Genomic DNA, 12648 nt, shown 5'->3' with positions numbered 1-12648 from the left:
CTCACAGGATCAGGATCAGGATCAGGGCAGGATAGTGCAGAGGCCCATGGCTGGGCTCTAGATCCTCCTTGCACAGAGGCTGGACCCAGCTGGGAGTGCACCCTATCCCCCTACCAGCCACCCAGGGCTACCACACAGCCTGGGCCTAAGCAGCAACCACAGCAGCATGGCACAGGGCTTCTGGCCAGGCAGCTATGCTATCTCATGTCATACAGGTGCCCAAACCCTGGCTCCCCATGCCCCACCAAGAATCAGTTGCAGCAGCCACCACTGCCTGCAGCAGCCGCCTCTGCAACTTTTGCTTCAATTTACAACCACCGGCCAGGTTGCCAAGACAGCCTGCAAAATCTGGGTCCAGCCCAGCCAATCCAGGTGTTTGGTCACCCTATTTTTAGCAGAATGCAAAAAGCATAAGTTGTTCTCAAAAAGAGACAGAATTTTCAAGTTATTTTGTTACTTACTCAACAGCAGAAAAGCCACACTCAAACTTGCTCCAAGTTCCCTAAACTCTGCTGAATGGAACATTATACTTAGCCAGAAGCATTGTTCCCATCATGATACAACACCTGAGTAAAGCAAAGCTGGTTCAGCATAAAATAACACAAGCGCAACTTATTTAAAACTATTTGTACAAGTGATTTCTTCTGACTGCTGTTCCTTGTCTTTGAGAAAACTGACGCAATGCAAATAGCAAAGGTGTAGCTTATTGGTGCAATGTAGTCTATCACACAACCAAGCACCTTACATGTTTTTCTGAACACAACAGGCCATCTTCTGCTTTTCATTTTGCAATGAAGTTACTCAGGATCTTCCAGAGCAAAGCTGAAATCAGAACCTAAATCAATCAATCATCTCCTCTGATCCAATTTACTTTAGTGTTAAATACAATGTTGAAAAAGATCTGTTCTATCTATTACTATTCACATTAGTGACATAAAAAGTACAACCCGTTCTTTTAACTTTGGCAGTAGCAACACATTTAGCCAACTGTATTTGGTTCTTTCATATTCTTCTTCTCACACAAAGAACAAAACGGATTATAAACCCTCAGGATGCTAAAGATAGCAAGAGGGACAAAGCTACAAATCCAGCTAGGCAGACTCACAGAACAGCAAGCTTTGGTAAGCTACGTATCATTCTAATTTACTAACACAAAATACCTGGAAAACTATACCAAAAAATAGTCACTTTCCCCCCCTCTATGTTATACAGGCAGAACATGCCCTTATTTCTACAAATTTTAATTTATGAACAATAAGCATTCAGAGGACAGTTTTATCTGACAAGGAAATAATTTTATGGCCATAATACCTATTACCAAACATATAGTTTCTCTCATAACTGTCGGGCCCAGAGGACCGGTGCACCCTTAACCGACGAGCCTGGGTCGGCACAACCGGCTTGGCGTAAAAGGGGTTAAAGATCGGACAGGTGGGTGTTAACGGCGAGTGGGAGTCAGGCAGTTTTAAAGTGTATTGGTTACACAGAAAGTTTAATTTTACTTACGCTACTGATGGTTGCAGCATAGGCAGAGAAGCTGATTTGTTCAGTTACAGCATGCAGATGTTCTGTTACCCAGCAATTACAGTGGGTTACAAACTTGCTGAATACAGGTTTCAAGCAGTTCACACAAATTTACGGTGGTCCGTAGACCTCGAGAGCTCTTGACGAGAAAGACGAATGAGCCAGCAGAGATGAATACACCCCAAAATAGGGGCGGGGAGATGTTTGTAACTGGCCAGATTACAAACTGCGTCTCCTGGGGATGCTCAGAGATCTCCGCTTTGGGCAGAAGTTCTTACAAAGTTATAGTTGACAGGGTGGCCAATTACTACACGCCAGGCATGAATAATTAACGGGCTGGCCATTGTGTCTTTGTTTGCTCAGGTTTCATGCTGGCAGTCCATCCTTCAAGAAAAAGGGGGGCTATCTTTTTAGTTGGGTGGTACTAAGTCTGTTTGGTCACAAGAGGGCAAGCATAGCACATTATTTAATTTTACAATTCCATTAGAGTCAGCTAATTTGAAGTCTTACTATCTGGTCACCATAGATATGGTATCTCTCTTTGACATCACGGTACTAGGCTGCAATTTGTTCAAGGTTAGTTTCTCTCTCATATGGGAGACTCAAGCGATTTGAAATGAGGCACAAACAAGGGTGTGTACATGCAGCACTGTCAGTACAGAGGGATAGACTACAATTGCAGAGTTTGTTGCGTTAGCCTCTGACCTTTTGCCATGGGCATCCGAAATCAAAGACTTTGATCTCTGACAATAACTAACTACAAAGTACCTTAATACAATACTTTTTAGGGCAACTTTGTTCAGCATTTCAGCTCTTAAGTTTTGGCTACCATTTAACAACTTGTAATTCTCCATTGTTCTAGTACACATATATACCAAAGAACTCTCTCTATACAAAGTGAAGAGTTTGCCAACTTCGGCTCTCAGTGAACCTGGTCTTGCAAGATGACAGCCTGATATCTGCATAAAATTCAACATCTATTTTAGCCTTCATTAGTGTGAGAAATACAGTACAACTTCCCTCCGAACTTCAACTTCTTTTAAAAATTACATTTTTAAGTTATTCCCTAGCTCTCTCTCAATGGAAAAAAAAATCCAAGGAAGATTACAAAATTATAAGAGAGGAATGCTGATTTGGTACAAATCTGTAGTTAAATAGGGGTAAATACAACTACAATATTTTCTCACGAACATGCATTTTACCCCCAAAAATCACCCCCCCTAATATCAGGATGCATGCAGAGATATGGGGCAGAAAGTTATCCAGTGCTTAATTTTTCCATAGGAAATTTTCCATTTCTAAAAATTCATTGTTTCATAACATTCCTTTGTAACAATGACTGGAGGGCAATACAATATTAGGCAAGCTTGGCAGTTTCAAAGTTGTAATTAATCTTTTTCAGGTGATTACCCCTAGGAAGTGAGAGTACATACATGTTTTATTGATTTGTAACAGGAGGGTAAATACACTCACATAATAATCCAAACCAAAAGTCAAGTTATGAATTTACCTAATTGGCTGTGCAGGTCAAATCAAAACCAAAGTTAAAATTCTTATTTCATCTCAGGCTGCAAGTGAAAGCAAAACCAAAACTAAAAACAAAAACAAAAAACCAACTGTGATTAATTTGTTTCACGTTCAGTTCAGCAAACGCACAGAGCAGTGCATCTCATTTCTTTTCTTGAGTTGGGGAAGTTGGAAGTATTTCAATAAAATCTGTTAGTGTTTTAGAGCTTTTGCTTTGAAGTAGTTATAATAATGCCTAATCAGAAAAAAAAATAAATAAATAAAAAAATGAAAAAACAAACAAACGTAGTGTGTGACATCATTCCAGTGAAGTTCAAGCCACTGAAGGAAGGAAGAAAGTTGGTAGTTGTAAATATTGTGGGGGCAGGAGTATACTAACAATGCAACAAGAATCAAGAAACATTTAATAACATGTAGAAACTGTCCTGAAAGAGTACAAGCCATATACAGAAAGCTAACACAATAAAGTGGTGAAACAACATCATCTGAATAGAGTCTACTTCAGGAAGCCTATGCAAGTAAACAAATAAATATGTTACACAAACACACAGTATAGACAAGCATCTATACCGTTTTAAAACATTATAATTTTAAAAGTTGTTAATGCAACTCTGGACTGTCATTTATTTATTTAAAACGTGCCCTGATTTTCTGCTTGCACTAAGCACCCAAAGTGGCTTAGGTTTAACAATTTTTTTTAAATTACATAATAGATAAATAGTTGACTATTATTTCAACCCAAAAGAGTGAGCTGAGTCCCCTGGCCGATGGCAGAGGCCAGACTACACTTCCCTTTGGCTCTGCTGTCCCAGGGCAACTGGGCAGCAAGTTGAGCAGTAGAGTATTATTTCTGGCAGGGAGTGGGGAAGCAAACTCTCTGCTGCTTCTTCTGATGGATGAGGCCAGACTAAAATAAAAAGCTGTCCCCACTCTGTTGCAGGAATCTGGTAGCTCAAGTAAGATAGCAGATTTGCAAAAAATGGAAAATGAAAATGTTGAGCTGCCACGTACAAGGGAAAAAGAAGCAGGGTCCTCGCTTTCAAGATCATTGTCACCAGCTTTGCGATGCACCATGAGCAGCTGTTCAAGACAGTCAAGCTTTTTATCAAGCTTTGTGGACAAAAGTGTCAAAAGAAGATCAAGAAAAAGCAGATGAGACATTAGCTCAAGCTAATGCTATATTTGCAAGTGATGCACCACTTTCCATAACTCAAAGTTAATACTGGAAGGAACATTACAAACCAATTAAACCATCATGTTACCACTTACCACATTCTCTGTTACATAGAGAGTATGGCAGAGTTCAAACAATGGATATTCAAAGGATTGGTCAAGCGGAATCACTGACTCCGATGTCAGATGAATGGACTGATATACAAGGAAATCCTTTATTGAACATTATGTTAGCAACACTTGAATCAGTATTCCTGAAAGCAATTGCTACCAAATCTTCTCATCATACAGGTGACTACATAGCCAAATTACTGAGTGAAGAGATTGAAAGAGCAGGTCCCTCCAGGGTACAAGCCTTTGTAACTGATAATGAGAGTAATATAAAAGCTGCATGGTAAATATTAAAGGCAAAGTATCCTCATTTAATGGTATTTGGCTGTCTTGCTCATGGGTTGAATCTTCCGGCAAAATGCAAAGTAAGTGTGAATACAATGAAAACAGTATAGACAAACTGCAAAGCAGTTGTGAAGGTATTCAACAATCATGTTGCTAATCAGACTTTGAAGAAATTACAGAAAAAGAAGCAGGGGAAGGAAAGTGCACTTTTATTGTCAGGAGAAACTAGACGGGGCTCGGCTACAAAGTGTTTACATAGTTTGCTGTGCACAAAACTGTTTGCAGAGTGCTTCAATAGGTGACAGTATCCCAGATAATTCCCGTGAACTTTCAAAAGTAGATTCTTGAAAACAATGTGTCCTGGGTTCGAGTTCAAGGAGCATTCAATTTGCTACTACCAGTTTCAGTGGCTATCAAGAAACTTGAAGGAGATGTACCAAGCCTTTCAAATATTCCAAAGATACTCAGACAACTGAAGGAAAAATCTAGTTGTGCTTTTGCCTTCTACACCTCTATCCAAAAAAGTAGTAAAATAAATGTTTACCAAGAGATCTGAGTTTTGCTCTCATCCAGTTCATCTGGCAGCAAACCTTCTGGATCCTCAAACACAGAGGACAATATTTATCAGATCAATAATCTACTGCTCTCAATACAATTATGGAAGTAGCTAAAGATATCCTCAACATCAGTGAAATAGCTGTGATGACAGATTGTCAAGTACCGCGCAAAAGAAAAAACTTTGCTCCGAAGACAATATTTGTCAGGCAGCAGAGAACATCTCCTCTCACCTGGTGGAAGGAATACTGTAACACCTGACTGTTGTCCAGGATTGCTCTAAAGATCCTAAGCATTCCACCAACAGCAGCTTCTTGTGAACGGAGCTGGAAGGCTTTCAGTTCCATCAAGACAAAAAAGAGGAATAGACTAACAAATGAACACATTGCTAAGCTTGTTTCTATTTCTCAAAATCTCTTGCTTCTGGAGAATCAGTCAGAAGCACAATTAGTGAAGATGATGCAGTGTGATGATCTTGTCCATGGACTCATTGGTAAAACCATCCTCTACCTTAAGAAAATGTGATTCAAGTAGTTCTGAATCACATTTACCTCAATCTGATTCTGAAATGAAGCTAGTAAGCAGGGCAAGTGATTCTACAGATAGTGACAGTGAAACTGGAGGTGTCGCAATGACCTCAGGGAAAGAGTTAAACTCTGTTGAAGTACATGAGTGGACAACCACAGCATATGCACAGTTCCTTGGGTGTGCTAAAATTAGTGTCAACAGTTCTCAGTGCTTTCATTTTTTTTCTTAGATTTAAACAATGTAAGGGAAGTACATGCTATTGTGTATTGTCTTTACATTTTTACAGGTATTCCAATAAAAATAATTTCTTTCCACATAAAGCTTTGAATTTGTTTGGATATAACATTTAAACCACATTAAGTGTGCTGTATTTGATTTTTTTCCTAATCAAATATTTCAGTTCAAATACTTGTGGCTATGGGGACATAAAATTAACATGGGGGTACTTTGTAGTTTTTTTAATAAATATCAGTCAAATAAACATGCTAAATCAGATTGCGCTCTATTTAGGGCATTGGAAAATTTTCCAGTTCAAAGTTTTCCAGAAAATCCACATCTCTGCCTGTCTGCGGCCTGAGTTACAGCCTCTGCAAGCCATGAATTGGTGGGGTCCATCTGGAGTTCTGACCTCCAGAAGTTTCCCTGGGGGGAGCCTGTGACGGCACGAGTTTGCAGAAACACACAGCCAATGTTTAAAACAGAGTACCGATTCATTTCTCAGACATGTAAACCATTCAGAGCAAAGCTTAAAAACATTAATAGGCCTACACACCTTTGCATGTTCCCCACAGCCCTGCTAGCTCTGGAGCTGGGAAAAAAAAAAGAGTCTATCTAACCTGCTTTCAGCATCTGTATCTCCATCTCCTGTGTCAGAGTCACACTGTCAACTTTCTGTTCATATACCCTTGATTAAGCATCCTTTATTTCTAGGATGTTTCACCTTCTAGAACTCCTTTGATCCCTGACCTTGCCCTAGAAAAAGCATCTTATTCAAAAGTGTAGGGAGCCAGCTAGGTGGATTCTCTCCTCAACTGCTGACTCGGTTATTATCTCAACTTCTCTAAAGTGACGTGCCTCAGACCATGCTGTCAAGTCTTTTTTCTTTCCCCTAGTCTTTCCTGTTTCTTAATAATCCTATTACAGGGTTCCTCTGATTTAATTCTATGCATTAGAATTGCACCCAGATATATATTTAAATAAGCCTGCTGTCTTTACCATATGTATCCAAATCCAAGATGACTTTGAATTTAAGATGATGTCCCAATAATTAGATTCTACACCTAGAAAATTATAACAAATGTATCATTTTCCAGATATAGAATCTAATTTTTGGAGAGTTCTCTTAAATTTATCCCCATCACAGATGAGCAGGGAAGCAGGCAGCCTGATCCCTGCCCCTTACTCCCCCAGTGACTGTCCCCCACAGCTGCCTATCATTTACCCCCTTACCCTGACCTCATGCCTGCTTCTCCAGCCACTTGCTTACTGTATACAGTGGTTCTGGGTCCAGCCAAGGCACAGAGTACATGGTGGCTCTGGCCCCAACCAGGCAGCAGTGGAAGCAGCAGCTCTAGTGCTGGGGCCAAGTCAGGTCCTGAGCCAGAGCCACAGCAGCTCCCCCATGGTTGTGCATCTCCTCTGCACCCTCAACCACAACGTAAAGCATGGTTTCCCCTGGGTCAGGGCCAAAGTAAGAGTTGGAACCAAAGTCAGAACTAGAACCGCAGCAGCTGCCTGCCATGGGCTATACTTGCATCCATATAAGGTTTCTTCCCCTTTCCCCCAAACCCCTCCCCCACAAAACGCTGAATGGAGGGGGAAAAACCTGGTCTTGGATTCAAACAAATATGGTAAAAAAAATTAAGAAAACCAAAATGTTTCTCCTCCCTCTAGCACATAATTTTGCAAATCTTATTTAAGAATAATCTAATATTCACTCTACTGTCACTGAAGAGAAAAAATATTAAAAAGGGGGAGGAGGAGGAAAACAGATTACCTTTTCTCCTCTGACCTAGGTATCCTCATGAAGTGAGCAGTGATTTTAGAGTCCTTCTTCCCGCACTGTTTTGCACATTTGCATTCTGATGGAGTAGGAGAAATCCCAGACAACTTTGTGGGCAATTCATCCTCCTTGATGGAGTTGCCCATTCCCTCAAAACTGAGGCTAAATAGAGCACTTTCACAACTCTTGGAAGACATCTGTGACTTTCGCAATTCCAGTTCAGCATCTCCTCGTGTAAGTCTGGAAAATTTGTCTGTGGCTTTTGACATGTCAACATCCTCTCTCTCTTCAAGAAAGGGACTTGTTTCTTCATCAGCCTCTGATCCCTGGCAGCTGTTCTTAGAATTGTCAACATCCATTGGTGACTCAGGTTCACTTTCTTTCTCAAAAGCAGTTGAATCCCCAGAACTACTTTGGCACTTATTGAGTTTTCCAGGTCCTCCAATATCAGATACACAGGCATCACAACCTGCATCCGAGAGTGGGCTTTCTGGAACTACATCCTCCTCCTCTGTCTCATTAGTTACACAGACTACATGGACAGGATTGCAGCTCTTTAGCTTCTGTGAGTGACCTGAAGTCACTAGCCCTTTTGTCTCATCATCTTTTGATGGATGTTTTGTATTTGTTATCTTCCCAGATCTCCCTGATGATAATTTCCTGTAAGCCCAATTGTCACTATTTTCTTCACAAGCTCTGTGAGCCTGCTTGCTGGTTTTGTGTATTTGATCAATGTTGGCATTTTTGAATTGGTCTCCAAGCCAAGTTCCTTTCACAGGGTCTTCTTCTGAGTGCTGATCTCTACAAGTCTCCTCAGTCTCCCACTTACATACATTGCCTCTCTGAGGCAAATTGACGTGTTTTGTGCTCGCTTCTGCACATAATCTTGGATAACTTTCCTGACAAACATTCTCTAGCTTTTTCACATCATGTTCACAAAAGCAATCTTTTTTAACTGAAGTCATCTTGGGATTGGCTTCCATGTTACTAGTCTCGTCTTGCAAGCTGTGGGGGAAAGAAGATGAAACATGTAAAGCTGAATGTTCCACCCCCCGTGCAATTTTTATAAACAGATTTAAAAGCCACTGGGTAACCCAAAGTCATAGAATTTCATCCAGGAACACTTACAAAAGGGGGAATTCTTGTCTCTTAATAAGGGAACACCACCAATACCTTTTAGTTGAAGTAAGACATACATTTTAGAAAAATAACCTGTATCCATTTAAATTATACAAAGTAATGATGTATTAGTCACTTACTTTGATAACCCATTCTAATGACAAGTTAGCCTTATAATTAAGTTGTACCTTAATACCAATTTAAATTGAAACCAATGTCACATTTACCTCCTTACTCAGATTCTGTTTATACATCCAGAAATTAATCCACATAAACATAACATTCCTAAACAATACAGTATTAATAAAAACCGACTTATTAAATTCATTACTGTTCTATAGATAGAGGTATCCCAAGTCAGGCCTAGACTAAATATTACACAGAGAATTAAGAGAAGCATGATTGAATAGTTAAAGAAAAGGGCTGTGAATCAAAGGACCTGGTTTCTATCCCAAATTCTCATGGACTGGAAAGTCATTTCACTTCTGTGCTTACTTTTTCTCATTTGCAAAACAGTACTTAGCTACGTATTATGGATGGTGTGAAACTAAATTTATTCATGCACTTTAAGATCTTCAAATAGAAACTGATGTTGTGATATTATAAAATAAATAATACAAATTAAAATGTCGTAGATGCTGCTGTGTTTGGTCATTCCCCATCTCACTGCCTATAGATAAGAAAATTACCAATGGATAGATATTTATACATTCTACTAAATATCTTGAAATTCTACAGCTCTCTCCATGAATGATAATATTCTTCTCTTTGAGGATATGCTATATAGACAAAAACAGTCCCTCACGCAGTACTAAGAGCTAAGAATCAACAGAAGAGTCAAAATATAAAAGGATAAAATGAACGACCAAGAATAACCTGACCCTGAAAAAGATATGCTAACAGAATACTTACTCTAACCAAAAGGAGTCCAAGGGACTTTCATCTTAAAACATTTACATCCTGATGCACAACACTTTACCTAGACTGTTTTCCTCCGTTCTGATTATGTTATTATCTACTTCCTAATAAATGATGACTTTGGAAAAGTGAGTAGTTGTACAAAGAATAATTTAAGCTAAGTTTTAAGGTGACTATGTCTTTTTAAAGGCCTCACATTACAAGCACAGTGGAAAGGAATTTGAAATAAAGGCCCCTAATTCCACCCTTAACTCATCTTTCTTGTCAAGAATGTGGTCTCTCTCTACATACAGTTCATATTATACAGACACCTGAGAGCCTATATCCCCCACTATACAAATGTATCATTTTCCCTTCAATAGCATTTTCTTGGTTTTGTTAGTTATTTGATCATTATAAAGGATTTTCATTTCCAATTATTTTTCACTTATACAAGAAGGTATCTTATGTATTTATCTTAGGAATGAAATATGATGATTTTCCACCAAAAGTATTAGCGTCTAAAAGCTTACTAAGAAGAATTTTTCAAACTATTTGAGTTGGTCCAATAAAAAAAAAATATCAGATTCACCCACAGAAACTTGTTTGTTTAGGGTGAAGGACAGCTAAATTAATTAAAAAAAAAAAGTCTTTGCTATCTTTTAGATAGTAGTCTATAGAGATACTACAATAACATAGAAAGGACCTGGACAGACAAATGCAAACCCCATTATAATTTATACTGGTTTTATATGCCTATATAAATTAGAGTTGCACATCTGTTCCTTTGTGATGCAAGTATCTTGGGATCATTCAAACATTAAACACCTTGGCTAAATGGTAACGAAGGAGGTAGACTGCTTACCCTTAGCAAAACTATCCTGAAATGGAATTGGACCAGTGACAAATCAGTTTAACTAGTTTTACCCCAGTTTTCAGAAGTAATTCTTCACTATTTGTGTAAAGTTACTCCAGGTTTGGGGTGTGCTTTAAAAAAATGGTATAATACCATTTACAACAACCTGAACCCATTACCTCTCCCAGCCAGCCTTAATTTTATGTTTGCTTCAGACCAATAAAATAGCAAAGCTGTCAAAATGAGACATACAAATGCACAATTAGGCAGTTACCAAAGCATGCTCCAAATTAAGCCCTTGTGTATGCAGACAGGTACATCTGCATGGACTGCAGTGGAGCAATTTTATTTTCTTTTTTTTTTTTAAATCAAAACTGGACAGGTTGATAAAATGTATAACTGGCAAAACTGTTGACAACAGGACTCTAAGCCAACAGGCAGTTGTTAGGGCAGGCTGTTAAACCAAACAGGACTGTAGTCAGTAATAACTCTTACTTCCATTTTGATTTAACAGGATTCATTTTAAAAGGCAGTTACTGTTCCACTCCCCACAAGACATCATTCAAGCAGCTACATTATAGTTTTTACCTTTTTGATTCAGTTGTCTTGGGTCCTTTATTCTCCAACCAAGTGGTAATTGTCCTTTGTTTGTAAACTGAAAAACCATGACACACTACATTATATTACAACATGAAATATTCATCGATAAACTGTAATATTTTCAAATACCAGTATGATGACATTTAGTAACTGGCTGCAAGTAAAATATCACATAAATTGCCATTATCATCACTGCTAATTGTTTGGACTAATGATTTTCAAATTCTATAACTGTTTCATCTGTAACATACCTAACTATATTCCAAGTTCTAAGCACACGTTAAATAAACAGTAGGGCAGGGGTAGTACCTTACAGATTCACTCAGCATGACCGTTCATAGGCTATGGCCTACTTCACCAGATGCTGATAAGGTGCCATGGTGCCCTGCCCTCAGCCGAACATGGCTAACTTCCTCCATCTTTACTTTATCTAAAGTTATAGGCTTATTTCCTTCTGCAACTCCTGCTCTCACCTCAGGATCATTTGCCAAGTACAGCAAGTACAGTATCTACTTACTATTCAAAACCAATATAAGATTAACTAGTTGGACTCAGTGGCATGGGTGAGACATGTTTATTCATTCCATTGCTCTTGTTGCTTTCATTTCATAAAAAGGAAATGCTTCCATCTCTCTGGCTGGTATCAATACACGCCTTCAGTATATAGGGTTAAAAAAAAAAAAAAAAAAAAAAAAAAAGATACAATGGATATTTGCATGGCAAAATTAAGAAAGTCAAATTTATCTTTCAATTGCCAGCACCAAACCAAATAAACCGAACTATTAAACAAGAACTAGTAACTCCTTCAAGAGACTGTATGGCAACTATATTTTGCAGTGAGATGGAAAGGATGAATATGCAGGATTTCCCTTTGTTTTTCTAACATTATAGTAGGCCTTACTGTGAAGCTAATTTGTGCATAGTGTATATAGCTCTTACCACATGGGGTAAAAAAAAAAAAAAACCTCTCTCTCAAAATCGAGGTGCACTGATACATTGGTCCAATATCAGATTGGCACAGATATAAAGAAAAATCGATTATATTGGAAACTGGACAGAAGTGGCCGATAATTTCACTGATAAATGCTTGTGTGTGCGCACAATAGCAGCGCAGCACGCAGGCAGAGAGGAGCACACCCAGCAGCTTGGAAAGCTACATCTGGCTGATAAGTCTGTTGTGGTGGAAGGGGAAGGGGAAGGGAAGGGGTGTGGGGGGCAGATCAATGCTCCCCACGGTGAGGAAGGGAGTGGGGCTGGGTGCTGCCCAGCTGGGGAGCAGGGGGGGCAAGAGGCATGGAACTGAGCCATAGCTCAACCAGGGACTGCAGGGAGGGCAGCAGCTTCTGCCACTCATCCGGAAGGGCACAGGGGAGGCTAGGGGCCACACTGTGCTGTGCTCAAGGCGGGTGGCAGCACTGGGAGGGAGGGGACCGCACCCACCCCAAATTTCACCATATACCCCCCCCCACTC

The 12648-nt window shown here is 39.4% G+C and overlaps 1 protein-coding gene across 6 annotated transcripts in view; it reads right to left on the bottom strand.

Annotated features, from left to right (window-relative positions):
• PARG (poly(ADP-ribose) glycohydrolase) overlaps window positions 1-12648 on the bottom strand; it is a 160357-nt gene that overhangs the window by 137662 nt on the left and 10047 nt on the right. For 5 of the 6 annotated variants that reach the window (XM_019502276.1, XM_019502273.1, XM_019502272.1 and 2 more), the window contains exons 2-3: window positions 11166-11232; window positions 7700-8710 (exon numbers count right to left, since the gene is read on the bottom strand). In XM_019502276.1, the coding sequence (XP_019357821.1) occupies window positions 7700-8710; window positions 11166-11232 (1078 nt within the window). The remainder of the gene's footprint in view (window positions 1-7699; window positions 8711-11165; window positions 11233-12648) is intronic. The other variant, XM_019502275.1, reaches the window with a different exon arrangement.

This window comes from Gavialis gangeticus, unplaced genomic scaffold (assembly GCF_001723915.1).
Source record: "Gavialis gangeticus isolate Ggan-Ray unplaced genomic scaffold, GavGan_comp1, whole genome shotgun sequence".
NCBI lineage: Eukaryota > Metazoa > Chordata > Crocodylia > Gavialidae > Gavialis > Gavialis gangeticus.
This window is presented reverse-complemented; position numbering and strand designations above follow the sequence as displayed.